The sequence below is a fragment of the Ovis aries genome, chromosome 14 (assembly GCF_016772045.2).
Source record: "Ovis aries strain OAR_USU_Benz2616 breed Rambouillet chromosome 14, ARS-UI_Ramb_v3.0, whole genome shotgun sequence".
Classification (NCBI taxonomy): Eukaryota; Metazoa; Chordata; class Mammalia; order Artiodactyla; family Bovidae; genus Ovis; species Ovis aries.
Window position 1 is genome coordinate 20,524,193 of NC_056067.1, and position 22,938 is coordinate 20,547,130.

Sequence of the window (22,938 nt, forward strand, 5' to 3'; positions counted from 1 at the left end):
CCAACAGAGCAGAATTCCCATTTTAGAGATGAGGCTCACAAATGTGCTGGAGATCAAAGAGCCCATACATAGTGGAAAGTGGCTCCAACTGGGCCTCTGCCCCCACACCCTGCCAGCCTGCCAACTGCTCGATATTCAGAGTCATTAAAATCCATTAGACCTCTTGGGCCAACCTTAGATAAACAACTGAAGGAGGAATGAGTCAGGCTGCTTTCCAAAGTCACCAAAATAAAGTTTTCCACTTTTCAGGAAGCTGACTAAACAAAACAGTGGCCCCAAGACAATGGTAAAGTACATCTGCATTGCCATGAGTCACTTTAAAGCAATCTAAGAGGGTAGTTGGTTTTACAAGAGGTTAACTGCTTCTCTTAATTTGGGCAGAGCTCACGTGGCACCGGGCAGGCTTCCCAGAACCAAGACAGCAGCGCTTTCTCAAAGATCAAATGCCCTGGGTGTGCTCAGAAATGTTTTCCAGCTATGAGGGAGCCAACTCATGGGCCCTGGAATGTATGTGTGGACCAGTCACCACTTGACAACTGGTCCAATGGACTCCCAACGCTGGCGTAATCTTAGCACAGTCTTCAGGTAAAATTAAAACCGCGTCTCCTCAATTGCAGGTGGATTCTTTACCAGCTGAGCTATCAGGGAAGTCCAAGATAAATGCTAATGATGGCATACTGTGAACATATAGCAATCAGAGGAAATGTTTGACTGATAACAGAGCTCAAATACTGATTTGAATGCTCGGGGACTATCCCAATTTCTCTATACTCATCAATTCAATAGATTCCCTAACTCTGGGGAAAATATCCTAAAAGTGATGAACTCTAGCAAGCATTTTATGTTGAGAATTAGACTTGTCCTTATAAAAAGACCAAAGGGGGAAGGGATGTGTTTGGTGATTTTTTTTTTTCAGTTGCACAATATTGACATAACCAGTAGACTTTAATTTCCTAAGTGGAAATTTCTCTTGTAGAAAGATATGCAAGGTATCCTTGACACTATATAAACATACTCATTGTACTTAGGAGCATTTTAAGTATTTATTCATAACCTGTCTTTCTCCACAAAAGAGTTGGGTGACTTTTAAAAGTACAATTGATTCTAAGAGAGAGTATATTTCTAAGAATCAAGGCAAAAATTTTAAGAAAATAATAAAGCCAAGATGACCGGAATGTACATTCTACTTTCCTGGATAGTTACTGAGTAAGTTTCATGTTGGACTCCAAGCTTCTTGGCAGCCAATGCAAAGAAATGAGAATAACAAGATTAATAATACCTATTAGCTAAAGCTAAGTGATTTTTTCCCCCAGCTTTTCCTGTACAGTAACCTAAGAAGATTCTCTGGTAAGACATCATAAAAGAGGACCCTGGGATATGTAATGGGATATAGCCAACACAGAACTGAAAAGAAGATATTCATGAAACTACTATTTGTGCAAAGTGAAGCTCTAGGAGTGTGCAATCGATACACGAGAAAGACCCAGTGAAGGCAACTGTGGAGCGGGGTTTACAACAGAGCATCCTCCTGAGCAGGCAGCTCTCAGGCTGGCAGAAGCCTCACATTAAATTAGGTTATCTGGTTGAATGGCTGCCCTGCATCTTCTTCAGGCCATTCGCCATAAATATATTATCTCTTAATAACAGTTTTTACTAAGGATTGAGCAGCAGACTTCAAGAGCATCATTTCTGATAGGAAACTAAAGGACAAGTATTCTGTGTCAACCATTAAGTATAGTGGCCAAATTTATCATCAGAAAAACATTTCTCCGAAAGTTGAATTCTCACATGTGGGTTGCATTTCACTGGGAAATTTTAGTAGTTAACTAATAAAGTGTTGACTATAGTCCAAAAGTTATCAGTTAACTTAAGGTTGAATTGGCCTCTTTAAAAAAAAAAAAATACCCTTTTCTTTTTCCTCCTCACATTGAGACATCATTTTTTTGTCTCTCTAGATATGTGTCTTCAGGATCACGCTCAACCACTGTCCCTCTTGCCTTCTGTTGTCACTCTTCTTGCTTTCTGTATAAGTCTATCAGAATTCCTTTAAACTGACTTGGTTTTCCTTCACTTGGTTTCTGCCCTGAACTTCCACCAGTTTTACCCTAATAAACACACAGGTTCAAAAATCGTGGGGAAGGCAGGTGAATGCCCCCCATCTTGCATCTGCTCAAACATCAGTGTTTTCAAAGTGTCTAACAATGAGGTGATTTTTCAGATGATCACAGTGGTATACATCACAACTAAAGTATTTCCTAGGAATCTAGAATTAAGACAAGCCATGAATAAGGGAATACGTAGTACAAAATTTTGGCCCACTGGCAGCTGGAAACCTGTCAAGTCAAAGTCAGAACTGGAGATAATATTTGAAAAATTATTAATGCAGACAGAACAAGATTGTTATGCTACCAAGAACGTAAGTATGAACAACAGAGCTTTGAGGGCCAGGGAAAATAGCTAATTCAAATTAATATGTTCAAGACAACTGATATATCTAAGTAATGCACAAAAATATTAAGACAGGCAATCCTACTTTGTGGTGCTGATCTATAGCCACTGTAATGACCCTTAATAAAATTCAATAATCTTTTCTAAGGAATTTTATTTTTCCTTAGTGTGGTTAAATTTGTTACTAGATATGAAGGGTCTCCAATGTCAAATTGAGGACAAAGCAATTGAGCCAGTAGGCCAATACTCCCAATATCTATTATGCATAAATGGATTAATTTAATTGATATATAAATAAGTGTTTAAAAAATATTAACAGTTTTGCATTTATTGTATGGCTAATTTTTACATATTGCAAGCAATACAAGATTGCCTTATGCAATAGTGATATGAAATAAAAAGTGAGCCAATGTAAAAAAAAACATTTTTTAATTAATTTTTTGATGTGAGCTATTTTTAAAGTCTTTATTGAATTTGTCACAATATTGCTCTTATTGTTTATGTTTTGGTTTTTTGGCCTCAGGGCATGTGGGATGTTAGTTTTCTGACCAGGGATCAAACCCACACCTCCTGCACCAGAAGGTAAAGTCTTAACCACTGGACTGCTAGTCAAGTCCACAAAATATTTAATAAATAATATCAGTGGTATGTAGATATGGCCAAAAAGAGGTGGCAAGGCTGAGAAAGCACTGGTATACACAAAAATGAGCCATTGGAAGTGCTTTTAGGAGAATGATGCTTAGACTAATATCCTTTTGAGGATCAAATCAAAGTGGAGCACAGACTCAGCTGCAGGTGGGAGAAATTTAGAGAACACAGAGTTGGTGAGGAGCCTGGGGTTATGACAGAGGCCTGGGCTAGGATGCTGGCAATGGAAAGAAAGAAGATAGATGCAAAAAAGTGCATGAGAGGAAAAATGAAGACAACATGAAGAGTTATTGCCCTAAGGGAATGAAAGGGGCCAAGCAATCATGATTAATTTTTTTGTATATGAAAATGGTGAGGGCACGGAGAGAAATGGTGAAAATGTGAAGGGGAGCTTTGGGGGAAGAGGGATGCAGGTGGCCATATGGCTTCTGTTGGATTTGAAGAGATGGGAGACAAGGAAGTGGTAATATCTTCTAGAGAGCTGCCATGTAGGAGGTGAGAAATGCATATGGAGCCAGAGATGAAGATTTGAGGCCTTGGGGGGTAGACTGCAAAAAAAAAAAAAAAAAGCCCCACATCTCCCTGTATCCACACACTTTATCATGTGAATTTGCAATAGTTCCTTTCAAGAAATGGAATCTACTTCTCCCCTTGAAGCTGGCTTTGAGCAGTAGAATGTGCAAGAAGGACAAGTTTCTGAGCCTGAACTCAAGGGTTCTTTGAACTTCTTAAAATGCTGCCATCCAGACTCCTGTGTACAATTTGGCTTGCCAGAGGGGAGAGATTACATGTACTTGCAGGAGAAGTGAGGACCCCCAGCAGACAGTCAGCCAATCTCCAGAAGCAGAGCCTCCTAGCCAACCTGCCATTGATCACAAACACATAAGAGAACCCAGCTAAGATAAGAATAGCTGTGCCATACTGTAAAGCAATTATCCTCCGATTAGAATAAATAAATTTAAAAATAGAATAACTGAGCCTCTGGATCCAGCCTAAACTGCTGACTTGCAGAATCCCAAGGGAAACCTGTTTCTTTGTTTTAAGCCACAAGGTTTAATTTGTTACACAGCAATAGCTATCTGATACAAAGAATATCAGAGAGCAAACACAAAAGGCAGACAACAAGACCTACACATGAAGTGGGGGGGGGGGTGTGGAAATACAGGGGCAAAACAGTAAGGAGACAGGTTATGGGAGGACATTTTCACTGTCTGGGAAGAGGAGAGAAAGCAGACAGGACAAAAGAGCAGAAGTACCCAAATGTACCATATTTGGGAGCCAGAGACAAAGAAGGTCACAGGAGATAGAAGGGCAGGGGTAGAGATAGGCGATTTCAAGGAGCCATCAGAAAAGCATAGCTCCAGGGCTTAAAGTAGGATCTCACCTAAAGTTGGCACTCCATGTTCTTGCAAGAACGAATGAAGTCTCCTTGGGCAAGGCAGAGCTCGCAGGAGAAGAGGGAAAAGACGGTGTCAATCAATAAAAGGGGAAACAGAAGCAAACTGCAGTGTGTTGAGAAGGGTCTGGGAGTAGGAAAGACATGGAAGTCCAGGTAGAGATTTCCTGTTTGAGCAATGGTGTAGAGAGATGCTGAAAAAACAGGGGTTCACAGAGTCAGATAAGTGTCAAAGAAGATGGTCCTTTCTTGACTCACAACTACCAGCGTGGCCGGGACCCAGCAGCAACAGGTTAGCAATGCCAACCCTCCAGCACCCTGAGACCCACTGATCTGCATTGTATCCCAACCCCCAGCTGACCTGCCTGCACATCTCACTTTGAGAAGCACTGCTCTGCAAGGTCCACAGACAAGGAAGAAAGAATGTTTAATCACATCTTGAGAAAGTCCTTCTGTTTTGAACTCCCTTTCAAGACCCCAGATAAAATCAAAGGCAGCATCTCAGTTTGGTGCTAACACAGCTTCCACACCTCGCTAACACTTGCAAATCCTCCTTTTCAACAAACAGACAGCAGAGCCTGAGGCCAGCAAGGTCTCCAGTGAGCTTTCCAGAATACTGTTTACTCCCCTGGTGTTTATCTTTAGGATTTTCCTTTAAGTCTGGGAAGTGATAGGGTTTTCCACTGGTGATAGTCTTCATTTACCATTAATTTATGCAAGGGAGAAAAGTGAGTTGAACGAAACTGTGACACGTATTATAATGTGTGTGTGTTAGTCGCTCAGTCATGTCTGACTCTTTGCAATCCCACAGATCGTAGCCCTCCAGACTTCTCTGTCCATGGCGTTTTCTGCGCCAGAATACTGGAGTGGGTAGTCATTCCCTTCTCCAGGAGATCTTCCCCACCCAGGGATCGAACCCAGGTCTTCTGCATTGCAGGCAGATTCTTTTACCATCTGAGCCACTAGGGAGGTCCATGGATGGACTGAGGAGACAGTCAAAATTATAACAAGTGAGGTGGCCCTCAACAAACTGAAGGTGGAAAAATCTGAAGTGCATGTAGCGGAGGTCAGAGGACATCTAGGCACATTTGAAAGCAACCATTGACAGGGACCAGATAGGAAAGACAGGAGTTGTCTGCAGAATCAAGAATATTTAACAGTCAGAAGAGGAGTGACATTGTCATGGAGGTGGGGGTGGGGTGGTGGGGATTTCCCCCGAAGAGTAGAAACTGCTCTCCTCTGCGTCTGGATGAAAGAGAGGAGCGGTTCCTACACAAGTTGGGATGACAGGAGAGCAGTTCCCAGCAGATAGTATCAACGTTCCTGTGAAGCGAAAGCTGAGAGTTCACTCCTAAGACTAAAGGGCAAGCTGGTCTGACTGTGACTTGAAAAGAGTGGGGAGCCCTTGGGCTCTCCATCTGGAAAATGTCCAAGAGAATAAACAGATGAACAAAAGGACTCAGGTACACTCAGACAGTTTTAATTTTTAGTAGGGAAAATGGCCACAGTTCTCAGTTACCCTGAAGTTGAGAAATAGGCTTGAGCAAAGGCTGACAAAGCCTATACAGCAAAAGGGGGAGGGGGCTGAGGAGGCATGGTAGGGAGGGATGCCTTGGCTTTGCAGTGGTCACAGGTTAACTAAAGGGACCAGGGGGTTAAGTGAGGAGAAAGGGCAAAGAGAACCATAGGTTTCTGGGGAAGATTTGGTGGACATATGGATATGATGAGTCAGAAGTAAGCTGGGTTTGATCAAAGAAGAAGCAAGTCCATTGAAAAACAATCTCATTTAAAAATGCAACTAAACGTTGACTTCTGCATAAAACTCTGTTACCAAGAGTTTGGACTTGAGAAATGATAGTGTAAAAATTCAGGAGGTATTTCAGAAAGGAAAGAAATTTGGATCTACAATATAAGTAATCAATTAATGTCAGGACATTGAATTTGCAGCTCCTGCAAAGATCAATCATTGCGTATTTTAAGTGTGCCCAAATAAACCCCAAAGCTGAGGAAAGGATTGAAAAGATAGCATGGTGTATCTCTTTCACTAAAAGAGATAGTGAAGAGATAGAAGATAGTGAAGAGACAGATGGCACCCCCACCCACCCACCCACTGCGCCTCTGCACCTTCTGCACCCTCTGCTGCTAAGTTACTTCAGTCGTATCTGACTCTGTGCGACCCCATAGACGGCAGCCCACCAAGCTCCCCCATCCCTGGGATTCTCCAGGCAAGAACACTGGAGTGGGTTGCCATTTCCTTCTCCAATGCATGAAAGTGAAAAGTGAAAGGGAAGTCGCTCAGTCGTGTCCAACCCTTAGCATGAACTGCAGCCTACCAGGCTCCTCCATCCATGGGATTTTCCAGGCAAGAGTACTGGAGTGGGGTGCCACTGTCTTCTCCGTTGCACCCTCTAAGGGGCAAATAAAAGCTAAAATACTGAATGAAGTAAAATACAACATCACAGTTTGTACTGGAGATAACCAGAAAGGGTTCCTCAGACCACACTCACAAGCACTCATGCCTGCTCCCTCAGTACCTGAGTGTCTGCCTGGGCACACGGCCAGCCACAGACTTGCACCGGTAGGTGTGGCCTTGTGTCTCAGCTCTGGCCAGTGAGGAATAAGCAAGTGTCCTGTGGCAGCCTCTGGAAACCTCCCTTGACCGCATCTCCTTCCTGCTGCTTGGACCATGAAGATAACTGGCCCTCCACGTTGAACCTTAAGTTCAAGGGGCACATGAAAGTTGGAGGTAAGCTTGGGTCCCAGATGTTTAGGAAGCCCCCATAGTAGCTCTGTACTACTTACCTCTAGTCTTCATTAGGGACAAGAGAAAATCTACCTCACTTAAGCCACTGCTTCTCAAGTAGTTTTTTGAGGTTTTGTGTTTTGCTTGTTTTGTTCTATATTTTGGCCACACCTCACTGCTTGTGGGGATTTTAGTTCCTTGACCAGGGGTCAAATCCAGGCCCCCAGCAGTGAGAGCAGAGACTGCTAACCATAGCTGTTGTTGTTCAGTTGCTCAGTCGTGTCTGACTCTGCAACCCCATGAACTGTGCATGCCAGGCTTCCCTGTCCTTCACCATCTCCCGGAGCTTGCTCAAACTCATGTCCATTGAGTCAGCGATGCCATCCAACTATCTCATCCTCTGTCATCCCTTTCTCCTGACTTCAATGTTTCCCAGCATTCTGGTCTTTTCTAATGAGTCAGCTCTTTGCATCAGGTGGCCAAAGTATTGGAGTTTCAGCTTCAGCATCAGGCCTATCAATGAATATTCAGGACTGATTTCCTTTAGGACTGACTGGTTTGATTTCCAAGGAACTCTCACAAGTCTTCTCCAACACCACAGTTCAAAAGCATCAATTCTTCAGTGCTCAGCCTTCTTTATGGTCCAACCTCACATCTGTACATGACTACTGGAAACACACCATAGCTTTGACTATATGGATCTTTGTCAGCAAAGTAATGTCTCTGCTTTTTATATGGTGTCTAGCTTTGTCATAACTTTTCTTCCAAAGAGCAAGCATCTCTTATTTACCAGGTGGGAGTGCCCTCAAGATTTTTTTTTTTCCTGTTACTTGCAAGCAAACCCTAACTCAAAGGTTCTTCTTTACCTGCATCAAAGTTTCCCTTTCCTTGACCATTTCTGGAATGCTTTTACCAAACCAACCACTGGCCTCTGTCCAGAATATCTCCCCATGTACCCATATTGACACACCCACACACACACACCCGTATTTCCTGAACACTCACATATAAACACCTGCTCTCCCACCAAACCAGAGTTTTCTCAAAGGCAGACCACATCTAATAGGCCCTCAGAAGTGCATTCCCAATAAATGCATAATAAGTAACAATGACTAGGCACAGGCTATTCCTGGTTTCCACAAAGAACAAGAACCATGAACAACTCAAATCTTCAAAATTCTTCAAAAGCATCACGTTTCACTTCATTTAGCAGTTTAAATGGATTTTTTTTCTCTGTTTTTAATACTACACATCCACTTCCTTTCACTGTAACATCAGTGTTTTGGTGTCCCTCTGAGGTACCATTGCTCCCAACTCTTGGCTCATCTGGTTTCTGTGGGGGCTGCCAGTACGCACCTCTGATTCTAAGATGGGACGCTGGACCTGGGCACGTGACCCAGCTCTGTCCAATGAGACCTGACGCACACAAGGTACTAAGACAAGTGGGGAAGCGAATTGCTCCCTCTTGGGAAAGCTGTGCAGGTGTGACTTGCAGCTGTTACTGGACATCTTTCCACCATCTGAGTATAACCTGACTGAGAAAGAAGCCAAACAGATGAAAACAGAACTAATATAAAAGAGTCTTGACAGCATCCCTTTGTAACTCCTGGATCCAGCTATGCCTGAAGCAAAACTCACAACCCTTTTTCTATTTAACTCAGTTTGAGGATTTTCCCTACTTGGATTCAAAACTGTACAACAGCTTTGACGACTTCTCCATTAAACACTGTTAGAATTTTTTGTGTAAGCCAAATAATAAGAGTTGAGTTTCTCCCTGAAGACACGCATGTGTGAGTGCTAAGCTGCTTCAGTCGTGTCTGACTCTTTGCAACCCTACGGACAGTAGCCCACCAGGCTCCTCTGTCCGTGGGATTCTCCGTGAAAGAATACTGGACTGGGTTGCCATGCCCTCCTCCAGAGAATCTTCCTAACCCAGGGATCGAACCCATGTCTTCTACATCTCCATCATTGGCAGGCAGATTCTTTACCACTAGCACCAACTGGGAAGCCCAGAGGCAAGCATAAAAGATTAGAAAACAGATCTGCTAGTATTCTTCATGAGTACTCAACAGTTCTAAATTTAACTCATCCTTTTTCTAAAAAAAAAAAAAGTTTCAAGTCAAACATACATATTTAATACAAGTTTTCTAGCAGGTCAGCATTTGGAACTTCTACTTCCTGTATCTAGAAGATTTTTAAAAGAAAGTGGAGAACTTTTGTTATTCTATGGCACATCAAAATCCCTTGCTCATTACAAATTAGCTGTAGAAACTGCTGGAAAATCTCATAATATGGTATAGTTCTACCATATCAATTTAACATATATTGAGAACTCACTTCCGTTATAATATTTAACATAATACTTTTATATAAACAATTTATAGTCAGTGTAGCAAAGGCCACATTAAACTTGCAAGCGCTGGAATAGAAGGGCCCACCTTAAAATCTAGTTCCTCCAAAAGAATGAATCGACGTCATCCAGATAGTATTTAGTGAAATCCAAACACTTCTTGATATCGGCCAATTTGTTTAACTTCAGGATTATGAAGACATGAAAAGTATTCTTTTATAAACAAAGTAAAATTAAATTAAGATTAAAGACAGAATGTTAGTCCTACAAGAAGGGCCATTTTCCAATGGCTCATGTGTTTTATACACGCATGGAACATATTTAAAAGAACATGGCCTCCCAAAGGAAGGGATTAAGATACAAACCTAGGAAACAAAGAACATAAAATGATCTACTACAGAGAGAGAAAATAAAATCTGTCAGAAGCTCACGCAGACCTTGAATAAAAGCCTCTATTTCTTATATTTTAACAGTTTTTTAAAGAGTGCTGAATCCACCTGTAAAATGTATTGAATTTATAAACATACCTAGCTGATATCCTGTCTTTCCTCACTAACCACACTCAAAACAGATTCCCTAAGATACTAATGCCATCATTAACACATCACAAAATCCAATTTGAACTTGTACCTCTTACATCAAGAAAAACACATGAAATATTTTAATTCAAAAGTGGCTGATGTGGTTGCAACATAAAGTGTTACAAATTTTGCATCCTTCCCAGTTGATGACCACTATTTAAGAATGCTTCTTTCCAAATGACTGTTAAGATAGAAAAAATAAGCCATCACACACTCACACACACACACTCCTTTTTTGTATCATAGTTGTAATGGTATAGCAAGATTTCCAAATTTTCGGAGTTTCACATGTGATGTCCTAAAATACCACCTTCCTAACTGGGAAGCTGAATTAACGACTACCACATCAGCCAACCCTCTTGATTAAGCATATATCCTTGCACCCCTGTCTCCTTACATTTAGAGGAGTCACTTCTGTTTGCAGTGCTTTATCACATAGAGGAAGACCTCGACTTTGGTCCTTCAGCCCCGATCTCTCTCTCTCTCTCTGAGTTCCAGGGCACTGGCAGGTTCCAGGGCACCTACTTGATATCTCTGTGGGAATGTTCCAGCAAAACATCCTCGATCAGCTTTATCTGTCCTTCAACACCAGCTCCTCCTTTGGCCTCTCTGCTTCTATTTGAGGTCAACATTCACTCAGGTCCCAAGTTCAAACACTCAGCCTCCTTTTCTCCTTCCTAAGCTACAGAGATGCTCTGTTCCCTGCCTCTCTCCTTCACAGCCATACCCACCTCTCCTTAGCTCAAATCCTTCCTCCCTGCCCCTACCCTCACAACCTCTTGTCAGGTCCCACACGAAAAAGTCAGAGCCATCTTCACCCAGGACAGCCCCACCCACACCACCAGTCCTCTCAAAATTGTTCAGACGTGCCCCACAGTAGACACAGGTGTCTTTCCGACAGCCTTCCTCCTTGCTAACAGAGCATAGCATTCATTATGCTCATGAGACTAGTGCCCAGCCCCAGGGGATGACACAGGATTGGCTGAAGTTGATCACAGCAATCTCTTTGCCAATGACGGGTCTAGGGTGGACATGTGATCCATTTCTGATCAATAAGTCAAAAGAGTTTAGTGGAACTGTTATCAAGAAAGCTATTCTTTTTTAAAAAAATTTTTTATTGGAGTATAGTTGCTTTACAATGTTGTATTAGTTTCCGCCGTTCGGCAAAGTGAATCAGCCAGAATATGTGCGTGCGTGCTCAGTTATGTCTGATTCTTTGTGACCCCATGGACGGTAGCCTACCCACCAGGTTCCTCTGTCCATGGAATTTTTCAGGCAAGAACACTGAAGTGGGTTGCCATTTCCTCCTCCAGGGAATCTTCCTGACCCGGGGATCGAACCTGCACCTCTTGCATCTTCTGCATGGGCAGGCAGATGCTTTACCACGGAGCCACCTGGGAAGCCATATGTATACAATATATTCCCTCTTTTGCAAATTTCCATCCCATTTAGGTCACCGCAGAGCGCTGAGTAGAGTTCCCTGTGCTATACAGGAGGTTCTCAGCAGCTATCTGTTTTACACATAGCAGTGTGTATATGTCGATCGCAATCTCCCACCCCATCTTCCCCACTTTGTGTTCATAAGAGACGTATAGAAGGAGAAAGTGCTCCTTTGCTACCACTCCCACCACATCGCTATTCTGTTTCCCATTTTGCATGATATCACGTGGGCATGTGATGCCAAGAGCTACAGCAGCCACCCTGTGACCATGAGAAGACTGTTGAAACTCCCAAGGATGGCAGAATAAAAAGAAAAGCACACAGGTTTCTTGAAGACATGACTGTACTGTGCTCAGTCACTCGGTCGTGTCTGTCTCTCTGTGATCCCATCAACTGTAGCCCACCAGGCTTCTCTGTCCATGGGATTCTCCAGGTAAGAATACTGCAGTGGGTTGTCATGCCCTTCTCCAAGGGTTCTTCCCAACCCAGGGATAGAACCCAGGTATCCCACACTGCAGGCGGATTCTTTACCATCTGAGCCACCAGGGAAGACACGACTGAACCATCCAAAACAGCCAGAGATGGCCCACCTAAAGGCTTGCAAGTAAACCAGTGTCCTTATTGTTTATGCCACTGTTTGCTGGGCATTCTATTCCCTGCAGCCCAAAGCATTCTAACCCATAAATGTATATAGGACAAACTCTTTCCCTTACCACTTAACACCCTCCATGCCATGCTACTCACCGCATGACATCATCACCTGGCAGCCCCACCCCAGACTGATGATTCAGAATCTCCAGGGGTAAAGTCCAACAGTCTGTGTTATAAAAACCACTCTAGGTGATCACCGTATATGCGAAAGTTTGAGAAACACTGCTCTATAATATGACCACAAATTACTCTTTTCCATTTAATCCACTCTCCTACATACCATAAGGAACACTTCTCTAACGACAGTGACCTCATTTCACTAGGTCTGGGCATCATTTGATGCTTGCTTAATTTCATCTCTTTCTAATCAAAGTTTTCAAACTTGAAGCCTCCTGGGACCTCAGAGGTTTACAGAGGTCTAAGTATGAGGAAGAGAGGGAGGAGAGGACCATGGTGAACGGTGGAATGCATGGCCATCTGAATCAGGGCAACAAGAGATGAGGCAGCAAGAGGGTACAGGTCTAGTACTGCCAAACTTATGAGGAGGGAAAAGCTGGAAATCCAGACTTATGTGCAAAGACTTTTAGAAGCATATGATTCATTTATTTTTTAAAAAAATACTGGTGCAAAGTGAACAAAACAAGTCCTCAAGTGGATTCAGCATTCCCCTGACAGTTTGTGATCTGGAATAGAAAGTTCTTGCAATATCCACACATACTTTGAATGTTGTGGCCACTGACAACCATTGACTTCACCTGAAATGACTGAAATTAATACTCTTTGGCTAACTGTGTTAGGCTCCACTGAGCACAGGGTTCTCATCAACACTCCACTGTTTGGGATGGCAAAATGCGAATGGCAGGGGGAGGGTTATGGACATCTAGTTACTGTCAGAAGGATCACTTTATTCATTAGTCACCACAGACTGGACACCTAGAACTCCAAGCCTCTTGGGGGCCTATAAAAATGTTCAAAATATGAGAAAAAATTAATCGGCCACACAGCACACATACACATGTGCACACAGACATACACCACAAAATTAAAACAAATAGATGCTTAATTAAATGTCTACAAAATACAAACACAAGCCACCTCATCAATAGCAACTGAGATATGGTATCACATCATTTTATATTAAATGGAAGACATGAAGGGGAGCCCAGACCAATAGGACTGAGGCATTGCCAAGGTCCTCAAAAGACCCTGAGTGCCGACCTAGAACCAACCATTCTGCCCTAGGTCTTATCTTCTTTATAGCAATCACAAACTTCATACCCAGTTTTACTGCCCCTTGACACTACTCACTCCAGGATCCTCAGCCTAAAATAAAGTTTCCAACCATGGCTGCACATTAGAATCAGCTGAGGAGCTTTTAAACACTGCTGCCTAGATCCCATTCCCAGAGATTCATATTGATGTTAAGATCAATAAGAGCTTCAATCAGATCTTATTGAAGATAAGTTTCAATATCTTCTACAAGCCTCCTCCTACATAACCATGACCAAAAGCAGGGCTGAGACCCCACAATTCTAGAACCATTTCCAGAAACATTCTCTGAGATAGACATCTTTCCAGTTAGACCAGCTTGATTTTCTTTCTGCTGCCTTGGCTTGGAACACAGGAAGATTATGGCACCATCAGTGGACTAATTATCTAGAACAGGGGTTGGCAACCTTTCTCTATAAAGGGGCAAACAGCAAATGCTTCAGGCTTTGCAAGCCATGCAGTCTTTGTCACCATGACTCAACTCTGCCACTGCGGCGTGAAAGCAGCCCACCTCCCAGATAAGATGTAAACAAATGAGTGGGGCTGTGTTTCAATAAAACTTTATTTATGGAACACAAAAGTCAATTTCATGTAGTTTTCACAGTCACAAAATATTGGGTTGGCCAAAAAGTTCACTTGGGACTTTCTGTACCAATTTACTTAAAACCCGAATGAACTTTTGGCCAATCCAATCTTATACTTCTTTCAAATTCTTTCAACCATTTAAAAATCCAAAGACCAACCTTAACTTGCAGACCATACCAGAACAGTCACGGGGCCAGATGTGACCTGCAGGATACAGTTTGCCAAATCCTGGTCTATAACAACTATTCCATTGGTTTGAGACAATAAAAGTAACAAATAATAGAATCCAAACGATTGGATTAGAACTACACTGAAAGTAGTTAAATTGTATCTCCCCCACTCACTCAAATGAACAATCCATGTAGGTGGACACTGCAGTAGAATCGCCCACATAGTTCAACATAAACTAGAAATGACTGATTAAAAAATTTGATATTTTGAATTCTCACCTGCCTATGAGTTTGTCAAGACGAGAGTTGAGCATGCTTGAGAGTGCTACATAACGATTTCAATTGTTTGTTAATTTGCAATATTTAAAATTCAGGCTATTTCCCATAAAAACCCAGATTATCATTCTCTTGAAAAAAACAGAAATGCAGAATATGGAGATACTGGGTCAAATGTTGGTATAACAAAAATCTAATAATGCTGAGCAAGGCGCCCCCTTTCAATGGGGCATGTTCTCCACTTAACCACAACACCTGGCTTCATGAAGGTTAACCAGATGTCACTAAAGACATTTTGCGTTTATGACCCCTGCTTTAAGGTCCTTAGAAACATTTTATTTCTTTCACAATGTGGTTTTCACATCTTATTTAAATACCAGACATGAAAAATCTCTCAATCTGCTCTCAAAGTTCAATACTCCCATACTCTAGAACCTGTAGATGAAATCATGAGTTCTTATGTTAGTGCAAGATATTAACGTAAAGAGAGTTTCAGTCTTACACCCCTCCCCTCTCAATATGTTCTCAATTTAAACCATGGTCTCCACCAATATAGACCAATGACAAATCACCCTTCAGGTCCTCCTACTCTTCAAGCTAGTTAAGGTAGAAGCCCATGAGGTGGAGGAAAAGAGTTCACATCAGAGTGTCTTAATTAAGCAGAGTGATCAATAACACATATAGTAATTAGAAAGGAATGTTTGGGACTGATAGAGTTACAACAGTTAGGCCCATTCTATATAGGGTAAGAAGTCAATAGCGGTATTTTGAAAGGGGGCAGGGAAGCCCTAAGAATATGCAGGAAAGTAACTAGAGTTGGGTTCAAGTTCATTATTAACCCACAGTGTGATTTTTATCTTGCTTACACCCATGTTAAATACAACAGTTTATTTAGGGAAAACAGACTTCTGAACATGCTGATGGATAGGTTGCATATTATCTTCTTACTGGTGAAGACAAATTGAACCCGGAGAAAGAAAAAAATCCAGATATATAGACAATGGGTCATTAATTCACTTGAGTAAGATAAGGCCTTTTTCAAATATATATATATAGGTGTTAGTTTAATTTGTTAGCTGCATCAGAAAAAGAAATGCTCAAACAATAGATTTTCCACTTGAAATTAAAATGGAAATTAGCCCTGAGGAAATAGAGATGACTTTAAGTTTATACATCAGTGGCTGGTTCATGAATTATTAACTGATTTTAATGATCCTGGCTATATTTTATTTGAAGTTATTCTCCTACTTGCAATGACTTTTGAACCCTCAAAACTCTTTCATCCATTCTCCATGGACAGAGTTACACACTTTCATGATCGCTGACATTTAAAAAGGATCCATATACTCACAGAATGTAAAGATAATGCACATGATATAATTTATACAAAGGACTCTAGTCATTTGTTAAAGAGAGAAATGAATGAAACCCTATTATTCACGGTTTGTAAATAAATTTAAAGATAAGCGCTAACTTTGCACTTGTTAAGCCTGGAGCAGAGGGCTCTGTATTTCTTCTAAAGTTTCCCAGATGGTCATTAAAACAAGAAAGGGCAGAAACAGACTTTCTTAGAAAGCCATCATTTCCCATCCAGAAAGATAATATAGATGATTAAAAGTTAAAGTCTTTGGAGATTAATAATTACAGGTGTTTTCAAATAAAATAAATGCATGCCTTTGTCCGCTAGTTTTCACATTTTCGATATAAATCTGTATTGAATAATGCCACTTCAGACACACAAGTTAGCTATGAAATGAAGTGCTATAAACCTTTAATTAGCACTTGCTGTTTTATACCCATGAAGTTAATACTTCCTCTTCTACTTCATTCCCTCCATAAAGAAAAATTACAGGGAATAGAGTTGGGTTGTTCACTTATGAAATGAAGAGTAGGAAAATATAGTATCGTGGCTCAGTTGAAAGATTTTTGTATTTTTATCTGCAAGGAATGAAATGCAAACATCCCTTAAAAAAGTGCAATCTGATTTGTACCAATATTAAGTGCTAACTTTCATAAGTTGGGTACACAGAGCACTTAAGACGACAGATTGCAGAATTACTATGAAACTGAGTTATTTCAGGCAAATAGCTGCTTTAAGAAAATATGACAGCAATCCAACTTGCGTCCCTACTCCTGAAGGTGAACAAGCATTTCAATAAATATTATCTGTTTTTAAGCTTTCTAGACCCTCCCTGAAATAAATAACACTCTGAGTTTAAATTGACTCCAAATAGCCTTTCTCAAAAAATAAAAAGAGACACACACAAAACACCCACAATTTCCTCTGGTCCCTTGAAGTACCCTTGGGATCCTAGTGAACAGAGATTTGCCACGCATTGCAGTGACTGGATTAGTACAAAAGGTTTCTATTTTGGTGTCATTGGAGTGTTGCTGATCTCAAATCAGAGAAAGAAGTAGTTACATTAGGAAAGGTAATGGCTTCCAAAAATAAGAGCCTGCCCAGTTAGACAAGGCTTGCATACACAAGGCTAAGTTGTAAGGAGACAAATAATACCCCACTGGAACAATTAGGTGGATTCTCAGATACACTACATACTTAATTAGGCTGCCTGAGTCCCTAACTGAGCATACATGGGGGACTTTTTAAAGCATTTAATAACCTGAGTAAATCCAAAATCAGAGGACAGAAACTAAACAGTAACTCTAGCTACCTCGGTGGGCTTTTTGTTGCTTCTCTTTCAAAGCTCAGGAATTTGGAGAGCTTGAATGCTCCCGCCTCGCCCTCCCATCACCAAAGGGTTAAAACACTCTGAATAATGTCCCTTCCTTCTATGCTTGCTGGGAGGCCCCTCAGTGCCAGGCGCAGAGCTGGACGATGATGACACAGGGGACAAGGGTGAAGGAGAGAGACCTTGATGGTCTTTCACAAACTTCAGCACTGGAGTTGCGATCGGATGGGAGTATAAACAAATAGAAAGGAACAGAAGCCTCCATCAGCCACGGGGCACTGCAAACCGTTCCTCCCTCAAGATACAATTCCCCTTCTTCCTGCGATGTGCTCATTCGTTTTGTATAGCACCTTTCTTTCTGCAGGCTCTTTATTTCCTCCTCTGTTATCCCAGCAATCATAAACTGCGATTTGAAAGAAAAAGGGGGGTAGGGGTGGGGGAGGGAGGAGCAGGGAGGGGAAAGAAGAAAGAAAAACCACATTCGAAAGGCACAGCTCTTTCTCTGAATATCGCCCTCGGGGTGATGTTTCCTTCAAAGCTTGGCCTTGGGGGGCTTCAGAAAGGATGGAGAACGCGAGTCCGCGCTGCCCTGGCCCAAGGACTCCGGCTCCCGCACGGACTCGCCGCTCCGCGCGGCGCCAGCTGCCCTTCCGGGAGATCCACCTTCCTCCACCTGAAATGCTCGGTCCTCAAAGTTGGCGCAGGGGGAGGCGACGGAGGTGGGGTGATCCAGGGCGTGGTGTGGAGGTCTCCAACCCTGATCTCCCCGAAATGCCAAATTTACCCCTCCCCAGAAAATGAAAGATGAGAAGCCACTCGCGCTAACCCGGGAAGAGCGGGCCCCTCCGTTGCGTGGTCCAAAGTGCCCCAGCGAGAGGGCAGCAAAGGCCACCTGCGGGGGTCCCACCACTTCCCGGCCCCCTGTTCCCCCCATCCAGGGCACGCTCAAAAGTTAGTTCCTTTCCTTCGCTAAGCGGCCCAGAGTCCAGCTCTCGGGGGCGTGGGGGAGGTGAGATGGACTGGGAGAGGGGTGGCGAGGTCATCAGACCACGAGATCGGGGACTCCTGCATTGCCCCCCTCCACCCCAAACTCGGGGAGCCTGCGATCGGGTTTACTAATAACAACAACAAAGCGAGTGCCCCCTTGCAGTTCTTGGGCTGCTCCTCGCTTCTTTGGGGGCAGCCAAAGAGAGTCGGCGGAGTGGGGGGTGGGGGAGTGAGATAGTGGGAGGAGAGGCGGAGGGGAGAGGGGAGCGCAGGATGAGGGACAAAAAGGGGGGTGGGAAGGGGCAGAAAGAGTAGAGCGAGAGAGTTGGACAGAGACGAAGGCGCAAAGGGAAAGGAGTGGAGTGGGGAGAGAAAAGTGCAGCAGGCGGAGCTGGGCGCGCCCGGGATGGAGAGATGGCCCCCGCCCCGCCGCCCCCCCCGGCCTCAGCCCGGCCCGGTCACCTTGCTGTAGCCGTAGTACCCCAGGCACTGCGCGAAGTCCAGGCCGGCGGGGTCCCCGGCCGCCGCGGGGTAGAACCTCACATCCATGCCTGAGCCGGGCCCGGGGCCGCGGGGCCGGGACTAGGGCTCGCCGGGGCCGGTGCCCGCCTCCTCGAAGCCGCTAGATCCACCGTCGGGGGGCGCCGGGCTGGGGTTGTCCCGGGGGCGGCGCGCGGGACGCGGGGCCGGAGGGGCGCAGCGACCTGGAGCCGAAGGAGCCCGGGAGCCGCGGCCGCCGCACACAAAGGCGCGGCCACGCGAACCGCGGGAGAGCGGGAGGCGGCCCGGGGGACGCGCCCCGCAGGGGCACCGAGGCAGCGCTGCGCGCGGGCCGGGCGCCCGGGGCGCGGGGCGCGGCGCGGGGGCCCGGGACGGCGCGGCGAGTTCAGGTGCGCGGGGCGAGGCTGGGACGGCGGCGGCGGCGGCGGCTGGCCGCGCTCCTCCTCCTCCTCCCCGGGCGGACTGAGGAGAGGAGCCGCGGAGACAAGGGGCCCGGCCCCTCCCCTCCGTCTCCCCCTCCTGCCTCCCTCCGCCGCCGGTCCCCTCCCCGCGCTGCCGCCGCTCCGCCCCTCCCACCGCGGGCAGCTGGCGCGCCGCCCGCCCCGCCGGTGCGCTCTCGGCCCGGACCGCCTCCGGGCGCGCGGACCCCGCCCCGCCGGCCCCTGCCCCGCGCGGCCCCTCGCAGCTCACCCCGCGCCTCGCGCAGCCCTCACCCGCCCCGTCGCCCTGCCGGCGGCCTCCCCCTCTCCCGGGCCCCTCTTCTTCCCACCGCGCCCCCCTTCCCTCTCCGGTCCTCTTTGTCCCCGCTGCCTCGGAGCGCTCCTCGCCCCCCTCCTTCCCTCGGCCGCTTCGGCCAGCCCGGTGTGGCCCTCCAGCCCCCTTTCCCACCACCGCCGCCCTGGGCCCCCCGGCTGCAGTCATCCGCATCCACGCGCCGTCCACTGCCTTCCCACCACCGCTCTTTCCCTCGGTTTCCACTCCTCGCCCCCATTCCTCTCTCGTGGGTCCTAGGGTCCCTTTACGGCACTCCGCCTTCCCCTGCGAGTGTCCGCTTCCTCTCGGAGGTACCTAACCCAGCAGGTCACCTGCAGGATTGCCTCCCGAGAGCCGGGGGCCAGGGTACACCTGTGGGGAGGGGTGGGGGCCTGGCCTTTCACAGGTAGGCAGACCTGAAGCTCCGGGGTTCTGGCTCGTGTCGCTTCTCTTCGTGTTTTCTTTGCTCTTGTTTGTATTCGAAAGACATTTGAGTAACTGGATCTAGGCAGATCACTCACTGCTCTCGGAGAGAAAATGTCCCTATTTTCCTAAAAGGTTCTGGGTGATTAACGTCCTCACACGGCACTCTCCCAGCCCCTCTTCCTTTCTTTCTCTTTCTTTAAGCTGCATCTTACCCCCTACTCCCACTTCCCTACCCTCCACTTTGCTTCGGGTTCATTTGAGAGTTTGGCCCTCAGCCTTGGCAGAAGGGAAGGGATTTTACAGCAGAAGAGAAAGTTAGGGAGAGGCTGTGAGATTTGCCCCCAGCCCCAATTTGGTTATCTAGAAACTAACCGGAAGGGAGAAATTTACAAATATTTTAGCTGACACTCACTCACACTTTCATCCCTGATCACACTTTGCTGGCCCACAGCCTGAAGTTTTTCGGACAAGCATCACAGGACTTTCTCTCCGTTTCGTCTATTCTCCCTGGCTTGGTGACACCTTGTGTCTCTACCTTTGCCCAACGTTATCTTTCTGGAACCAAGCAGGAAAAAATAAACTTCAATTAGGCGAAAGTTTGTGTATTTGCCCTTCTCTTAGTAGAGTCAGGTGTTTGGAAACTGCGTGAGAGAGCGGTGTGTATTCAGGGAAGGAACAACTGCTTACATTGTCGCGAGGTTGACTCCAATCCCCCCCTCCTGAAAAAGCTTTGGTCTCCTCTCCCGAGTCTCCATTTAGCGTTGACAACCCAGCGGCGCTCCCTAATGGCCCAGCGGGTTGCACAAATTGGCAGTGAGCTGAGATATTATCAGGACAACACCCCATCGAGCAGGTTCTTGAAACGCAGAAGTGGAGGCCCTTTCTCCGGGCCACTGGGCGCCTGTGGCCTTTTCCACCAATCAGAGCCCGAGGTTGCAGTGGCCACCTGTTGTCTCGCAAGAGTACATCTTTTAAGTTTCACTATTAGTATTTAACAATGGCGGAGAGTGCAGCATCTGGCCACAGGAGAGGAGCAGCCTGCTGAGCTGAGGTACCAAAAAAGAAATCTTTTTTGTTTTTCTTCCAGATAGTTGTTAAAGGAGCCCCCAAAGGCTGGGAAGGGGAGTTTTTCTTCGCGCACTCACAATCCTCACCTTCTGCTCGTTCTGTCACGCATCCGAAGCAATCTGAGCTTGATTACAGAGGATGAAGCAAAGTATAATCAAAGTTACAGAGAGACAAAACCTGAAGCTGTAATCAGACTTCGAGGATCAGGAATACAAATATTCGCACTGGAAACCCCACTAGCTGCGAGATTTGGAATTGCATGTGAGCGCATGCGTGGCATTGAGCATTGCGCTGTAGAGACTAGAAACTGACAACCCTCTCCCAGGAGGCTCCGAAGAGGCAGGAATGTCAGGGGCTAGGGGTACCACCTCCTGGCCATTGTTGTGAGAAAGGCTTGCTCTTAGTATCCCTCTCCCCGTTACAATGCAGATGTTTTGGGGGAAGGAAACAATATTGTTCGTCGATATTTTAAGATGATGATGATTTAGGAAGTAATGTAAGCGAAAGTTCTGAGTGTAGATCATGATTAAGGAGAGGAAAAAAGAAACTGATGAGTCTGAAGATACATATGTTGAGACACTTTGAATTTAAAAAAAAAAAAAATCCCTAAACCAGAAATAGTCATCTGGGAAGGCTGTATACCAACCCCTGACTTTGGCCACTGTCCATAGCCTGTGCATTCAGCAGCTACTTTCGCGTGACTTCCCCTGTGCTGGACACTGTTTTGGGCACTTGGGAATGAGGAGGAGCCCAAAATGACACATGTGAAAGTCCTCAAAGAAGAAGTGGACCCGTCACACTCCTGCACACGTTATATATACACACACATTCGCATCTAGTTACCTGGAGATCCCGTGATGACATACCTGCTGCTGCTTTGGGGAGAAGCCACCTGATATGCAAATTTGCATCCATAGCATTTTATCCATAGTAAAAGAAAGTTCCAGGGAGGGGGCAGAACCACTGCTCAAGAGCCCAGGCAGGATCACTGCTGTTTCCCAAGAACCACCCTTGGTACTTAGGTGGTTTGCAACAATTAAATATGCATTTAAGAAAGGAAAGTGAGAAGGAAGAGAAAGAAGGAGTTGGGGAAGAAAGGGAAAGAGAGGGAGGGAAGAGAGACAGATGTATTCATAGTGGAATATCCTTCCCAGGGAACCCGGTTGAGGTAAGATTTGGAAAGAGTAAACCCAGCAGTTCAGATTTGGAAAAGACCAAACTGCCTGAGGGTTGGGGAGGGGGGGTCTTGTGTATCCTGCAGTGTTCAAGCCTTTGTCCACATTAAGACTAGTATTATATGTTGTTTCATTTAGCGCTGTTCTGATGATTCATTGTATTCAGAATGCCGCCCCAGTTTTAAGGGTTCCAGTGGATCTGAAGCCCATTGGTTAAAAATTTTAGAATGATGCTTTAAAAAATTTAATGCAACTGTAACTGTCATGCTATTTGTCATCGTAAGGGTGTCACCTTTTTCAGGCTGTCAGCATTTTATGCCACAGACAAAGACTTTCTTTGTATTACATTAGCCTTGAATTTGAAGAAACTTCTCCAAGAGCATATCTTAAACATGCTTTGAATTTATGCTGCATGGTGCTAACAGTCATTGATTTAGAAGAAGGCAGCACAAGAATCAGTTATGAAGCCAAAATACAACTTTGGGGCATAAGAAAATTCCTGTAGTGTTTTTAATATGATTTGGGTCCAAAATATTAGTCTTATTAGCTTGATGTTTGTAATTGGATACTTGGTGTCATCCGAGACATCTTTTAAAAATGGGGGTAAAATACACAAACTTTACGAAACACCATTTTTATATTTTGACAGGACTCAAAAACTTTATTTCTCTGCTTTATCTGGCTCCAAATTAAGCAAGAGTCCCCATGAGGATGCATTAAGCCTGCTGAGTTTTATAACCAAATATCTTACTGAGACCACCCCCCCACTTTTAGGGACCTA

The 22,938-nt window shown here is 44.9% G+C and overlaps 1 protein-coding gene across 3 annotated transcripts in view; it reads right to left on the bottom strand.

Annotated features, from left to right (window-relative positions):
* Positions 1-19,212, bottom strand: part of TOX3 (TOX high mobility group box family member 3) — a 120,161-nt gene extending 100,949 nt beyond the window's left edge. For 2 of the 3 annotated variants that reach the window (XM_042231618.1, XM_012189754.4), the window contains exon 1: positions 18,697-19,212. In XM_042231618.1, coding sequence (XP_042087552.1) covers positions 18,697-18,783 — 87 coding nt within the window. In that variant the 5' untranslated portion in view covers positions 18,784-19,212. The remainder of the gene's footprint in view (positions 1-18,696) is intronic. The other variant, XM_042231621.2, reaches the window with a different exon arrangement.
* Positions 19,213-22,938: the final 3,726 nt, after the last annotated feature.